Source organism: Apteryx mantelli, chromosome 32, assembly GCF_036417845.1.
Source record: "Apteryx mantelli isolate bAptMan1 chromosome 32, bAptMan1.hap1, whole genome shotgun sequence".
Taxonomy (NCBI): Eukaryota; Metazoa; Chordata; class Aves; order Apterygiformes; family Apterygidae; genus Apteryx; species Apteryx mantelli.
The window spans coordinates 1,768,905-1,784,256 of NC_090009.1; the positions used below are offsets into that span (position 1 = coordinate 1,768,905).

Sequence of the window (15,352 nt, forward strand, 5' to 3'; positions counted from 1 at the left end):
GATATTCAGGGATAACCAGAGTCTGCACGGTGGCCTGGACAGGGCACAGTGCCAATTGCTGTAGGTACCTTGTGCAGGCAAGCGAAGTCTGTGCATGCCCGGACATGCAGTTAGCAGAGTCTGCAGAGCTTGTGCTGAAGCAGAAACCTCCCGGCTGGATAGGAGAAGGGTGCAGGATCTCATCCTGCTTGCCAAGGGCTGAGTGCCCGGTGGGGACGAGCTAGCCAGATGTAGAGACATCACGTCAAAGCAGCTTTTCCCTGCCAAACCATCCCCGACAGCCAGATGCTGTCGGCAGGGGGAAATTGCTTTCAGGGAAGGCTGTTGCTGTGCTTCATCCCCCTGACTCCTGCAGCAGCTTGGGTTTATAGTCCCTGCTCTGTCACCTCTGTCCTTGCCCTGCTCTTTCACCCTAGGGCTTGCAAAGCTGATATCTGCCCTGGGGAGAGGCAAAGCAGGAAGCAGCGCTACACCAATGCGGAGGCTGCAGAATTTGCTCGAAGAGAGCATTTCCGGGGCAAAAGCAGTGACAAACTGCGGTGAGGTCAAGTTCCTTTCGCTTTCAATGTGGAAGTGCCAATGGAGGGAAGTGCCAACAGTCTAGGAGATGGCATAAGGTTTTATTCGCTTTCTGTGAGGGGAAACGCTTGGCTGAAGTCAGGCAGCAGTAGTTGAGCCTGTTAGCTACCGGGGTTGATGCGGCGAGGTGCTGCTCGCAGCACAACACACTGGTCGGAGTCCAAGGAGCTCGAGCACCCTCCTAGGAAGCATCTGAGGAGGACTGGCCAGGTAAGCGGCATGTCTTCCTCTGAAAGCTGCAAATTCAAATCGCCTTCTGTAATCTCTGCTGAAAGCGGTCATGCCACTTGCTAGCAAATCCAGTTCAGTGGGGATTCAGAGCAGCATGATATCCCCTGCTTGCAGTGGGTTGCATTTCAGTTATTCCAATTCTGCATTTTCCTCTGGTCCGAGCCATGGGAGCAGCTAAATTATGCTGCTCCAACCCCCTCAGCCTGGTTTTTCTCCCAGCACCTTCCTAGCTCTGAGGGCTGAATAAGAAAAATAAGGTGTCCCCATTAGAATGACTGTTGCTTTTTCTATTGCATTATAGTTGAACTCCAGGAGATGTTGGAGCTCATCTTTTGCTTCCTCATGGGAAATTTCTACAATTGTTTATGCCCCTCGGGCTCCCTTGCATGTAAAGTAACGCACGCAAAGCAAAGTCAGGCTGATGGTGGAAAACTGATTGCAACTTTAACTATCAAATGACTGTTCACTGGGCATTATAAAAAAAGAGCTCAAATCAGCATTTATCCCCTTTTTAGTATAAATTGTGCCCCATGATGTTCTGTCTTTCAAATGTCCTTTTTTCATAAACACTCTGTTCTCCCTCCTTTCTCCTTTTCTCCCTCTTTTCCCAGCTCCAGGTGGTGTGCCTGCGAGGAGGATGGGCCTTTCGTTCCTGGCCAGCTGCTCTCTGCCTGGTTTTATCTGCATTTTTGCTCTCCATGTCCATGAGCTGCAATCAGGTAGGGATCCCCATGGTCCCGCTGGTCCCCAGCAAACTGCTTCCAGCTGAAATCGTTTCCTCAGAGCTGCTCCCAACGGACTGTTAAGTGCAGAGCAGTGGCATAAAAAATAGTAGCATCCCTCCAGATCCTCATTTTTGTTCTTGCCATGCTGGTGCGGCATTTGCACAGCCTCGGTGGCGTCCCGGGGTGATGCAGTCATGCAGATGGGCTGATTTAGCGCTCGCTACCATTTCCCTATTTGGTTCCCGGAAGAGGGAGAAGGTGCCGAAGCGCCCGTTCCCTTTTCTGGGCAGAAAACCTTCAGATTGGCTCAGCCGCACTGATTGCACCCTTCAAGCACGGCAGCCTTCCTCGATCATCTTGCTGAGCCAACTTGAAAGTCACCTTGCAAGAAAGGGAGCCAGAAAAATGGTTGTTTTAGCTAGCTGAGCTGCCCAGCTTATTAATATGCATTTTTAAAAAAATTTCCAATGATGCCCAGAGCTGTGTAATTTTCTAGTAATAGATGTGGATAGCTGAGGGTGTTTAAGTTTTATTTGTGTCCAAGTTGTCCGTTTTCTCCAGCTGACCACCCAAAACCAGCTCAGTCCCTTCCCACCGCTACCTTCCTTCTTTCTCCTCCCTTCTCCATTGTCCGATGCCCGAGCATTGCTTGTTCCCTCTAGAAGAGGTGTTAGATCCTGTTGGAGATGTGAAAACCATCCACTATAGCACAGGACAGTCCCGAAAGCAGAAGTAGCATGTGTCCTTCAACAACTTATTGCATCCGGTGCGCTCAGAGCATTGGAGCAACGGCAGGGCATAACGTGGGCATGGGTAGATCTGTTGCTTTTCTGAAGAACATCAACAAGCCAATCCATGTGGGATCCTCCTGTTGGTTTTGGGTCTTTTTGCCCAGCTCCATTCACAGTAACAGCACCAACGCACCCTGTGGCGGTCGCCGTGGGACAGGATGTGGTGCTGCCCTGCCGCCTCACACCGGAGCAGAGCGCCCGGGCCATGGAGGTGACCTGGTTTCGGGGACACTTCTCACACTTTGTGCACCGCTACAAGGCGGGAACGGACCAGCACGGCGAGCAGATGTCGCAGTACCAAGGGCGGACCGAGCTGCTGCGGGACGGCCTTGACAACGGTAGCGTGGACCTGAAGATCTTCAGCGTCCGCCTGTCTGACGAAGGGAATTACACCTGCTTTGTTCATGCTGATTCAGGCTATGAGGAAGCCGTCCTGGAGCTGAAGGTGACAGGTCTGTAGTTGGCATCCCCGTTTCTGCTGCCGAACGGGTCTCAATATCCCCAATTCGCTTGTCCTTAGATGAAGCTGCTCCTACCTGTCACCCATCCCAGTGGCAATTTTAGGGAGTCACTTTGGGAGCAGGGCTTTGCCAAATCCCTTCATTTTCCTCCTTAAAACAAATAACCAAGATCTCTTGGAGAGTGGAAACAATCCATTGCACAGTGGTAAGGAGCTCATGAGATGTCTCACCTACTTCAAAAGTCTTCTTAGCATTATTTTTACAATGTTGATGGGTGCAAGGAAACAAATTGCAATGGCGTAAGGAAGGAAGAAGGTCTCGGTCCACATGGGTATGTTTTAATGGCCAGGCTTGAAGGTTTTCTTGCCGAGGTGATGGTCTCCAGAGCAGATTGCTTTGGATCATGCAAAAAAGGTGGCAAGAAACGCCTCCATGCTTCTGTCTCTGATTGCAACCGATACTTAAGATGCCCACATGACCCTGAAAAATAGGGATTTCTCCAATATTGGTGTTTATTCCCCCTTCTTAGCCAAAGGATGGGTTTGATTACTGCAAGAAATAACCTGGGATGTTCTGCTTTCCCCCAGCCGCTGGCTCGGCGCCGCTCATCTCGCTGGAGGGTTACGAGGCTGGGGGCGTCCGGGTGGCGTGCCGGGGAGCCGGCTGGTACCCCCAGCCCCAGGTGCAGTGGAGGGACCACCGGGGCCGGCCGCTGCCCTCCACCTCTGAAAATGTCACCCAGGATGCGAGCGGCCTCTTTGAGGCCAAGAGTACCGTGATCCTCAGCTGGGCTGCGAACCAACAGCTGTCCTGTTCGATCCGGGACGCCCTGCACCACCACGAGAAGGGCTCGGCTTTTTCTATGGCAGGTAAGCAGCAGGCAAGGGCACTGTTCCCAACAGAGCTGGGCGCTGGACGCTTTGCCAATCAAAAAAAAAATAAAAAAAAAAATTAAGCGTTTGCACCCTGTGCAATGCGAATTGGCACCGCATGTGCAAATAAATGTGGCTTGCGGTCGTGCTTGTGTGGGGTTGGTGTCAAAATTCACAGGTCGCATCTTCAAGTGCGGGTTTAGGGGGAAAAAAAAAAAGACATTCTAACACATTTTCAGTATCGGAGTCAAAATTCATGAGACCTATCAGTGTGGGTTTAAGGGAAAAAAAGACTTCCTAACGCATTTTCAATAGACACCCACATTAAATGCAAACATTTATAATGCTGCAACTGAATAAAAATGAGAAACCAGCCCGTGCCCTCAGTCTTCCCTGCCGAGAAATCCCATTTGGCCACTTTGGCGTGAGAAACGCATCGTGTCTCATTTTGTTGCCTGCTTGAATATATTTTAATTTGATTTTTCCCTTGTCGCACAGGAAGTCTCCTTTTTTTTCTTTTTAAACTGGAGGGTTGATATTTTTTGCAGAGGAGGGAAATATGGGAATGGAGACCCAACAGTGAACTGAAAGAACGGGGTTTCGAGCCACCTTGCAATATCGCGTGGATTTTCAGCTGCATCCAGCTCCTTTATGATGAACAATTTTGGCAAAGTTGGTTTCCCTGGAGGGCCCGTGCTGCTCTCCAGGTGACATCGCTCTGCGCTGCAATTTTGCTGCTAAACCAAAGAATTTAGCAAGAATTTGGACTTCTTCTATTCATATGTTACCTCATGCAAAATAAGTCACCCCAAAAGGAGAAGAAAGCATGATTTCATCAGGAATAATTCTGTTGGAAATCTGTTTTCCCTTTTCAAAAGCTCCCGCAACATCTGCGGCCAAACTATCAGCCTCATCTGAGCGTGAAATTGCTATTTTTTTTTGGTTGCTTCTTGGCTTCTTCGGGTCAGCAATGCAGCGCAATGAGATTTTCACTCCCTCTGGCGGGATTCGCACCGGCTTGGGGTGTGCTCATCTGAAACAGAAATAATCCCGTCCCCGCTTGTGGGGTCACCTTTGGTTTTTTTCAGATCCCTTTTTCCAAAACGCCCATCCGTGGAAGATTGCCCTGAACCTGGTCGCGGTTGCTGTGGTCGCGCTCTTTATTTCCACCATTTATCTATTTAAAATGAAAGGTAATGCCTCCGCGCGGTGGCCCCGGGTGAAGGGGTAGCTGGAAAGATTTGCAATATTTAATGGCCTCCGTTTTTAATGGATTGGTGGGTTTGGGAGAACGCCGGAGCCTTGTCTCGGTGCCCACGTGTTGGAGCGTAAAAATGCAATGCTCTCCTTTCAGGCAGGAAACACTATTTTTCCGTGCTGCCCCACAACACATAAATAATACAGAGGAATAAAGGGAAGTCCTTTATTTTTTACCAAAACCACATGAAGCCCGTGAGTTGCATAACCACCGCAGCACTTCCAGAGGCCTTTCCGCGCTGCAAGTGCTTTTAACGTAGTAATTTAGCATTCTTTGGAATGGGCTATTTTTTTTTTTTTACTGATTTACATTTCTTTCTTTCTGCCGTAGGAAAGCACGAGGGAAAAATCGGTAAGTTTTATTTCCTGGCTTGCAAAAATTGGAGCATTCCCGGAAAAATGAAGGGTCCACAATTTTTGGGGGGTGGGGAGTGGGTGGGAGGCCAGTGGCTGTTTGAAAATATGAAATTACTCTGCAGTGCTGGGAAGAATCGTTGCGGGACGGGAAAACCGTGAGTGGGCAATTTGTCCAAGGGTGAGCTTTCCTCTGCAAAGGCCCCTCGATGGCGCTCCCCATGGACGCTCGTGCAAAAATGACCAGTTTTGGTGGTAATGCACTCTTTTGGTTTTGTTTTTCAGCGATGCAGGTGGCGGCACTGCGTAAGTCTTGCTCTCCTTCTCCTCTGGGGTTTAATTCTTTGGGAAAACCCTCAGATATTTTTATTCATCCTCCCTTTTGGGCTGAATGCTCCTTTCATGCAAATGCTTTACTCCCCTCCCCAGCCAAAATCCTAATAATGTGCAAATTCAGCCCAAAAATCATTAGTGTTTTTTTTTTTCCCCCCGAGTGGTTGGCAATGCTGTTTTTAGCACTCTCATTTTCATTTAAGTACTGAAACAGTCCTGGAAAGCTAATGCTTTTGGGGAGCAGCTCATGGAAAACTACGCTGCTGAGAGTTTTCTTATTGAAAGTTGGATTGCATTCTCACTAACTGAATTAAAAAAAAATGCTTGAAGAGGGCACACTGGGTTATATATATATATATATATATATATGTATGTGTATATATACATACACACACACACACACACACACACACACATATATATATTTGTTTGTTTGTTTGCTTGTTTCTGGCTCAGAGTTCCCAGGAAATAACCATTTAGCTGTTAAAGCTGAGCTCTTTCTGAATTGCTTCCAGCAGGGAGAATTAACGTGGTTTAACGTAGCTGGTGTCTGTGGGTGGGAATTCAGAGCAGCCTTGCAATAAGTCGGTGGATTTGCCCCCTCCGCCAAAGCAACTCTCACCCTTACAGGCCTTTAACTGGGATCCCAAGGAAATACATGTGTCAAATAGCAAAGTATTGACTTGTATGCATTTCTGGTTGTTTTTTAGGGGCCTGCGATGCAGAAATCAGTGAGTGTCCTTCGCCTTCTTGCAAAGGATTTTTTACTGAGTCTATATAGGACTCTCTCTTTTTTTTTTGTGCTATTAAAGTGCAAAGTGGTTTGGACTTGATGGGGGGAGAAAAAGAACGAATATGAGCAGCAAGAAATTAAAGATCGTCCAAAATGCTGCTTGGGCTGTGTTCCCTGCCGGCTCAGTGCTGGGATTTGCTGGAAATGATGGGAAATTGGAGTGCTTCCTGCACCCCCAAAGGCTTTGCCTTGCCTAACGGGGCCTGTGCATGTGGCAGAGGGCGTATCTGAATCCGCATCCCATCCTGATCTTTTTTTTTTTTTTGCTTTTCAGAGGAAAAAGTTGCACAATTGGGTGAGTGTCGTTCTTCTTCTTACATAGGAAACTTTCCAGCAGGGCGATGTTCCTGTCTGGCTATTGCATTCAGGCGCTGGTTTTGCTTCTGTTTTCTTGCATAGAGGCTAAATTGCCATTTGTTATAGCTAGGCCTGGGGGGGTCATTTGATAAACCCATAGTATTGCTGCAAAAAACAGAAAAAAAAAGAGTTTTATTAAATAGTACCTCAGTTTTTAGTACAGAAAACCTGATGCAATATAAGGATATAAAATATATAGATACTTTCACGCCTGATAAATGTAAGAGACAATGAATGATACAATTTTTTCTGCGAAAAGATGAGGTGGATCGCCGAATTCCTGAAGTGAGAGGCGAAACATTGAATTCATTTCAGAAACTGTATTTTTCTTTGTGTTTTTAAGCTATTCCCTGTAATCCTGCCATGCTAGGAAAAATTCAGTTCTTCTTCTCAAAGGCAGTATGTGCAGACCCTAAATACGTGTGTGAATCCAGATAGTGCGATTAAATTTATACAAAATAGATGGAGCTTTCTAACAGTGTTAGACATTCAAGTTTTGAAGCTACCTGCTGGCATTATCATTACCCAGAGCTAACCCTGTACCATGAGTGTGTTCAGATAACTTCTCATCCAAGATTTTTCTTTTCTTTTCTTTTTTTTTTTTTTTAAGAATGGAGAAAATATGCAGTGCCTATAGAAGAAGGTAATTAAAGTTTGGTCGTTCTGGGCTTTTTGAATCTATTCCCCAAATACACCGGAGAGGAGAAAACGGAGTGCGTCTCTTGCACGGGAGACAAGTGGTTTTCTCTCAGCCACTGAAGGTAGTTTCCGGAGCAGGCACGGCCCAGAAAAGGCGTCTCCAGCCCCCTAGTGTCCAACGGGCAGTTTCCCATTCCCTGAAATTGCAGCCAGAGCAGCACAGGGCTGCTGGAGCCATGCACGGCCACGTTGTCCCCTTTTTCCGACCACAGCTCCACCTGAGGCTATTTATCCTCCCTTTCCACATGTTCTCCTCACTTTTTCTCCAGCCTCCTCACCTCTTGCACTCTGTTTCTGTAGGCCTGTCAGTATTGGTTTTTCCTTTTTTCTCCATGTCAAACTCTTGGGTTTGGGATGTTGAACCATCTTGCTTGCTTTTATCCCTTTGTGCTGGTTCCCCTCCCACAGTGACCCTGGTGGGACCAGAGAGGCGTCCGCTGATCCCCAGTTTGCAGGAGAAAGTGTAACCCTTGTTGGATGGCAGCATGCTCCAGTTTCAGGGAAGTCTGTAGAGTCCTGGTCCTCAGTGAGGAATGCTGGCTACACTTTAGAGACATGGGGACTTCCTCAGGCTGGAGGTCTGCTGATGATCTTCTGCTCTCTCTGCTTGGCATCATCTCTCTGGGTGGTCTTCAGAACCTTGTACAAATACGGTGGCCTTGTGCAGCTTCTCATGCTGGCCAGCTATTACTTGCTACCTTCTTCTTCTTCCTTTTGCAACTCCTGTGAAGCCCCCTCCCAGGGCTGAGCTCTGCCCCTGACTCGTTGACTCCCTCTCTCCCACAGTGAAGGTGATTCTGGATCCAGATACAGCCCATTGCGACCTTGTCCTGTCCAACGACCGCAAAAGTGTGAAACGAGAAGACACGCCGCAGAACGTCCCTGACATCCCTGAGAGGTTTATGCCATGGCGCTGCGTGCTGGGCTGTGAAGGCTTCACCTCAGGGAGATACTACTGGGAGGTGGAAGTGGTGGATGGAGGAGGATGGACGGTGGGGGTTTCTAGAGAAGACGTAAGAAGGAAGGGCGAGATCGAGTTTAAACCAGAGGAGGGCATCTGGGCAGTGGGGCAGTGGGCAGGTCGCTTCCAAGCTCTCACCTCCCCTCAACGCACTTTCCTTTCCGAAATCCAGGGTCCCAAGCGGATCCGGGTGTCCCTGGATTACGAAGAGGGACGGGTGGCATTTTTCAATGTTGATACGGAGACTCCAGTTTTCACATTTCCACTGGTGTCATTCGATGGGAAAAGAATCCACCCGTGGGTCTGGCTGGGTCCTGGGACATGGCTCAAAATGGTGCCCTGACAAAGGGAGGGTGGATTTTTTTAATCAGACCTCAGTACCTCATAGATTCACAGAAAGATTTAGATTGGAGGGAGCTTGTGGAGGTCTGTACTGCCACCTCCTGGTTGGAGCAGGACTAACTTCAAGGCTAGATTACATGGCACTGAATTTTCAGAATCTGCAAGGGTGGAGATCCCACCACCTCTCTGGACCTCTGTCTGGGGCTGCACTGCTTTCAGGGGGTAGAATTGCTCCCTGATGCTTGGTCGAAATTTCCCTGGTTGTGCCTGTTGCCTTTCACTCTCACGCATTGCTGTATGAATGGCACTTCCATTAAAAAGAATGGCATGTCTTAAATAGGGAGAAGTTTTTAAATGCACTGAATAAAGTTACTTCCGTGGGATTTGTCTGTCTTCAAGTCTAGCATTAATGCCTGCACCTTAGGCAGTTTTCTCCACCCCCTTTATAGCCAGTGGATAGTTGTAGGCATTTTTGGGAACACAGTTCATCTCGTCCCCAAGGAGACAGCTAAGGCACAACAGTGGGACTGGGCCATGGATGTGCTTATTCTGGCCCCTGGCTGCAGCACAAGCCCAGATGACTAGCTCACCCGTGCACTGTAGATGTCTAATGCTCTGGAGATGGAGTCCACCTTTGGTCCCTCACCCTAAGGGAGGAAAAGTCGCTTTTGACTACACCGCTGAGGAGCCCGCAGCAGGCTCAGTGTCCCACGTGGGCTGAAAGCTGAAGAAACTCCAATTTCCTGTGAAGCAGGGCCTCTAAACTTGAGGCATGTTTTCTGGCAATTGCAGATGACTTTGCTGTAGTGGAAGCTGCCACCTACAAGGGGAGGATATGGATATATGCTTCCTCTGAGGCCAGACGTGTTTTCATACGTGGGGAGGAGTCCAAAGGAAATAGCTCAGAGGTGCCTTCTGGCCTTTCACCTTTCTCCCCAGGTCTGACCAGCACTCGGGAGTAATGCTCCCGCACAATTTGATGCTCATGTCTTGGGTTTATTTCTTACTATACACAACCTCACATGGTGTAGCAGATGCCAAATCAGCTGTGAGGCCTGAGGCAGCTGAGGGCTGCCAGCCCTGGGGAAGGAGAGAGGGAAATCTCCCTCCAGCAAAAGAGGGGTGGGAGGAGAAATAGTGCTGAGATGGGGGATTCAGATCCTCCAGACCCCACTTCCCTTCCCTACCTGCATTCACGTGGTGGTGGGTCAATACAAGGGTCAATACACCTCGAATGTACCAGGGGAGGACTGACCCCAGCTGCTCTTTCTGGTCGCCCTCAGTCAAGAAAGAAGGATCCAACCTCCCCATCCAGGCAGAGCCATCTCTTGGCTGAGGTCAGCCCATCTCATCCCTACTTGGTTTGCTCAGCACCTTGTTCTTGCTTCTCCCCCACCATTCCCCATGCACCTTGTAAGGCCCGCACAGCCTCAAAGGGGCTTCTGCGGGAGCAAAATCTGAAAAAGAGAGGTTTTCAGTGAAAGTGCCCCCCACACGATCTCTGTAGGCAGAGACATGCTGCACTACAGGCTGACCTGTGGTCTTGGCAAGGTAGCCCAGGAGCTGTCCCTTGGAAGAGGTCTCAGACTCCTCCTTGGAGCTGGACTGGGCTTGCTCTTGCTGCCAGGGGAGACAGCAGTTTGTCTGTCCTGCCCCATGCAAGGCCAAAGGAGGTGGGGGGAATGTGTGGAAGAGAGGCAACCAGTGCCCAAAGCCAGCAGGAGAAGGACATCCCTTCCCCATACAGCTGATGGTCTACACCAGCCCTGGAGCTGGTTGCCAGGGCATGAGTTATTGGGTTGTCCCCTCGCGGGGTGTTCAGGTACAAGTGGCACAAACATTTATGAGGAAGGGTTTGGGGACACACAGATACACTTCAATGTGTTTAGAGAGGAAAGCAAGAAAAAAAAAAGTTACCCGAGGAAGTAGTTTTACCGATTCTGGAAAGAAAAAGGGAGGAGGCCATGGTAGCAAGACGGAAGTAAGACAGGCTTCAATCTTTGATGGCTAAGAGTAATCTGATACCAGAGCAAAACAGGAAAAGCCGGGGGACGGGGCCGTTTAATCACTAAGGAAAAATGTGATATTGGAAAATGCTCTGCATGTGACTGTTTAGCTGCTGGCATCAGTTATTATTCTCTAATTAATATCACTCACAGAGCAAGCACTGACACTGGCGTGACCGTGCTCCCTCTCATAGATGACAGAGTCGCACAAATACCACTTGAATAAACAAAACTCATTCTTTGGACTAGCTTTCAGCAGCTGGATGTTGACACCAGGCTGTTCAAAAAAAGAAAGCAAAATATGTCAGCGCTGCTTGAAGCAGCAGGAAGATATGTTGCCCTGCCAGAAACTGGCCAAGATTCTTTCAGCTCTGTAAATAATGCATTTATATATATGCATATTCATATATATATATATTTATAAATAAATGAATAGCTATAAAAATGCTGTATATATATGCATATATATTTATATATAAAATGAAATGTATATAAAATAATTATATATATAAATAAAAATATATATTTCTATATAAATGAATTATAGAGAAATGAATATATTTATTTTTAAAAATGACCCCAAGACTTCTGCCTCTGCTGCTGCCTGCCACTTGCCACAGCCTGAACAAAAGCCTTGAAATTTAGCTCCTCTGAACACTCAGGCTGCCAAAACTGGAGTTTCTGGGAATTCATAAATGGCTCATTAGATGTCAACAACGCAGGACAGATGTAGCTCAAAATTCAGGAAATGATTTTAGCTGAAAAATGTTAGGGGGAGGGCAGCCATATGCATCAAAACATTTCCTTCCAATGGATGGAGAATTAAATAAACTTCAGGAAATCTTATTTAGAAGCAAACTGAGAAGCTGACTTCTGTTAGGAAAAAAATAAATTAAAGGGTGACCTAAGCTGAAGACTAGACAGAACATGTTACTTGGAGTTGAATGAAATATTTTAGGTTATTTTCACCCCTTCTCCCCTAGTTATGTTTGGAAAAAAAAAAAAATCCCACGGGGAGAGGGGGTGATGCAAGGGCTGCTCCTGGGGGCCTTTCCCCTCCCCCCCCAAACTGCTCCACCGCATTGCAGCAATGAATTATGGAACTGGCATGTGGAAGGCGCTTTGGCCTCACAGGAAACCGCAGCTGCCTGCCCAGCGGCTGTGCCTGCTGATATGGGGGGCCAGCCGCCCCCAGAGCTGCGCCGCATCTTCCAGCAAAGAAGCAGGAGAGCGAAAGAGCTGGAAGGGTGCCTCCTGGCTGAGCCACCGGTGAAGGCAAGGAGACGAGGGGGTGTGTGCTGGGAGAGGGGCGATGGTGGGGGACACATTCTTCTCCTTGGGGTGAAGCTGGTGGAGGTGACAGGGTGGTGGGGGATGCAGTCACAGCTGCCGGCAGCGTGGGCAGGAGCATCGTGGCATCCCTGGTGCTTCATCCTTGGCGGTGCTTCATTCTTGGTGGTGCGTCATCCCTTGGTGCTGCTCTGTGCAAATGAGTCTTGTCTCTCCATCCCAGGTCATGAAGCTCCCTGCCCTGGTCCATCTTGTCCTCCTGGCCCTGGTGTCCCTGGCTGGGGCTGAGACCTGCCCATCAGAGATGAACAGCATCAAGGACCTCCTTGAAGTCAACTGCACAGGGCAGGGTCTCAGCACAGTGCCCTCGGCCCTGCCCAAGGACACAGGCATCCTGCTGCTCAATGCCAACCACCTGGTGTCTCTCTCCATCGCCTCCTTTCTGCCCCTCACCGTGCTGCAGGACCTTGACTTGTCCGACAATGGGCTGGTGGCTCTGCACACGGGGCCCCCACTGCCGTCCCTGAAAGAGCTGATCCTGTCTCGCAATGCCCTGGAGGCCTTGCCCACCCTGAAGGGCCTGCCTGCCCTCACCCGCCTGGCCTTGGCTCACAACCACCTGCAGGTGCTGGCCCCAGGGGCTTTCCTCTCTGTGCCACAGCTGCAGGACCTGGACCTGCGAGGCAACCAGCTGCGGACTCTCCCCCCAGAGGCCTTTGCAGGCTTGCGGGCCCTCAAGGACTTGGACCTCTCTGACAATGTCCTCGAGGAGCTGCCCCAAGAGCTGCTGCAGGACCTGCGGAAGCTGGAGACCTTGTGGCTCTCAGGCAACCGCCTCCAGAATCTGCCCACAGGCTTCTTCCCCGAGGGCCACTTCTTTGCATATGTTTTCCTGACCGAGAACCCCTGGCACTGTGACTGCAGCCTGTTATACTTGCGGGCCTGGATCCGGCTGAATGAGATGAGCGTCTACCAGCCTGAGCGTGGGCTGGAGAAGACAAAGGTTGAGGTGGCCCCGCAGAAGGTGCTGTGCCACAGCCCTGCCAACCATTGGCAGAAGCCAGTCATCCACTTCAAGCCTGACTGCGGCAACGTGGGGGATGCCGATGAGGAAGAAGAGGACTATGGGGAGGTAACCTCTAAGGCACCTTCCAAGATGCCCTCCTCCCCCCAACATTCAACCACCCCTGAAGAGCACACGACCCCCACCTTTGCTATCACCCAGCCTCCCCTCACCACCACGAGGGCTCCCCTCAGCAGCTCTGCTAGCTCCATCCCCATCCCAAGCACTTGGGCTGCAATCCCCAGAGCTCCCAGCACTGCTGCCCCTGTGCCAGATGCTCCAGAGGCCATGTCTACCCTGGTCCATGCTAGCACACAGCCCCCTAGCACTGCCACCTCTGCCAGCACCCCTGGGAGCTCCACCACCCTCCTCTTGACCCCCTCGCTGGCCATCCCGACGAGCACTGGACCTCCCGGCACCAGTACCACTGCTCCAGCCACTCTTGCTACTGGCACTGTCAGCACCCATACCCCTTTCGCAATATCCATCGGCACATTTTTTACCACTTCCACCGTGGTGCCTTCCTCTCCCACGTCAGAGGCCTCTGCCCGCCTCAAATCTTCATCTTCTTCACTGACTGTGCCGGTGATCTCCAGCACCATGGCAGTGCTTTCCACTCACCTGGGCACCACACGCTTCCTCCAGCCTGCCCTGGTCCCACTCTGCCCCTGCTCCATACCGGCACCGGCCATGCCCATGCTGCGCCCACGGGCCATTGGTGAAGGCCCGCAGTGGGGGCAGTGGGTGCTGAGCCATTGCTGCCTGCTGCACTGGGTGCTCTACCTGGCTGCCCTGGCTCTGCTGCTCTTTTCCATGCTGGCTCTGGCGGGCTGGCTGGTGTGGCTGTGTCTGGTGGGGTGGCCCTCCTGGCACAAGTCCTCCCTGCAAGTGCAAAAGATGCGGTCCCCACTGCTGGGGAGGAGGGAGTCAGCAGAAGGTCCCATGATCCAACTCAGAAGCTTCACAAGCCCCCCGCAGCGCCCCACTTTCTGTACCATCAAGGAAGTGGAGTTGTGCCCTGATGTTGTGACATCCTACACTTACTGCACTATTAAAGACCTGGTGCTGCAGCGCAGTCCTCCTGCAAGGTCCTCCTTCTGCACCACAAAGGAGCTGTGGATCCATCACCGCCCCCTGAATCCTCCTTTCAAGCCTTTCTCCGGGGAGCTGATGCTCCCAAACCTTGGCTCGCTGAGGACCCCTTCTGCTTACAGCCTGGACAGGGGTCTCGAGGCCATTGGCGCTGTCAGAGTGAAATATGCTGGCGACACCTTGTAAAAGCTTCTGCAGGTTCAGAGGAAGGGATGGGGGTGGTGGTGCTGCATCACATTCTCTTTTGCAATGGGACAGTGTGTTTGCTCCCTAGGGGTAAGCTGTCTCCTTCCCCTAGCACTACTCTCATGTCTCCTGTGGTTGCTAAATTGAAAGAATGACTTGAGTATAGGGGGAAGATTTCCTCCTGAACCTGTCGGAGATAGATGAGGGCTGACACTTGCCTGTTTTTTGGATGAGCATGGGAATGCAGAGCTTGCTATATGCACAATGCCTTAGCACACATAAAGATGCACTAACACACATAAAGATGCACTGTTCTTTCAATTCAATGCCAGGCAGTTTTGTTTATTAATCACAGAATAAATATTCTCTTTGGCTGCATTTCAGACAGGTGCTAGTTTTATTGGAGTGGACCTCTCGTAGTCCTTGCAGGGTGCAGTAAATGACAAGATCGTCCACAGGACTTGGAACTAGTGAGAACTAGAGAGGAAAAGCCCACAAATAGCAGGCTTCCTGACCCACAGAAGAAGAAGAGCTGCAGAACTGTGGGTCTGAAGCACAAGACGTCCTTTGCCTTTTGCCCCAAATGTATGACCCTTCCCGGTGCGATTGGATCACATGGGAAAAACATTCGGCTCCATGCCCCACTACCACTCATAACTTCAGAAATTTGTATATGTCAGAGCCCCTGACCCATCATGGGATGGCTGGACAGCTGGCCATCTGCCATGTCCCTTAAAAGGGACAATGGGGCTTTTGGGGGTTCCCAGAAGGATGTTGAGGTCTCCAAGGGTGTGGCAGGGAGTTATTTCTTCCTGGGTCTCTGATCCCACCTCCATGCCTCTAAGGCTCGTTTGGTGCCCCGCAGGCTTTCCTCATAGTGTCTCAGTGTTTTGGAGGACTCCAGGGCCACTTTAAGGGTGTGCTGGGCTCTTCGCTGGTCCCTGGCCCATGCTTGGGTGT

The 15,352-nt window shown here is 50.1% G+C and overlaps 2 protein-coding genes across 5 annotated transcripts; both read left to right on the forward strand.

Annotated features, from left to right (window-relative positions):
* Positions 1–270: 270 nt before the first annotated feature.
* On the forward strand, positions 271–9,307 carry LOC106499836 (butyrophilin subfamily 1 member A1-like). 2 transcript variants are annotated; one of them, XM_067313910.1, is made up of 11 exons: positions 272–789; positions 1,422–1,529; positions 2,431–2,778; positions 3,375–3,656; positions 4,748–4,852; positions 5,248–5,268; positions 5,556–5,576; positions 6,314–6,334; positions 6,671–6,691; positions 7,364–7,396; positions 8,239–9,307. In XM_067313910.1, exons 2-11 carry the CDS (start codon positions 1,448–1,450, stop codon positions 8,754–8,756), a joined length of 1,452 nt encoding a protein of 483 aa, XP_067170011.1. In that variant the 5' UTR covers positions 272–789; positions 1,422–1,447; the 3' UTR covers positions 8,757–9,307. The 2 variants fall into 2 exon arrangements, with proteins under 2 accessions (XP_067170012.1, XP_067170011.1); XM_067313911.1 differs by lacking the exon at positions 7,364–7,396 and having other exon boundaries at positions 271–789.
* GP1BA (glycoprotein Ib platelet subunit alpha) lies at positions 8,274–14,770 on the forward strand. Of its 3 annotated transcripts, none has more exons than XM_067313909.1 (2): positions 8,274–8,350; positions 12,275–14,770. In XM_067313909.1, the coding sequence occupies exon 2, from the start codon at positions 12,278–12,280 to the stop codon at positions 14,390–14,392; it is 2,115 nt and encodes a 704-aa protein (XP_067170010.1). In that variant the 5' UTR covers positions 8,274–8,350; positions 12,275–12,277; the 3' UTR covers positions 14,393–14,770. The 3 variants fall into 3 exon arrangements, with proteins under 3 accessions (XP_067170010.1, XP_067170009.1, XP_067170008.1); XM_067313908.1 differs by lacking the exon at positions 8,274–8,350 and adding an exon at positions 11,983–12,052; XM_067313907.1 differs by lacking the exon at positions 8,274–8,350 and adding an exon at positions 11,983–12,036.
* The last annotated feature ends 582 nt before the right edge of the window (positions 14,771–15,352 follow it).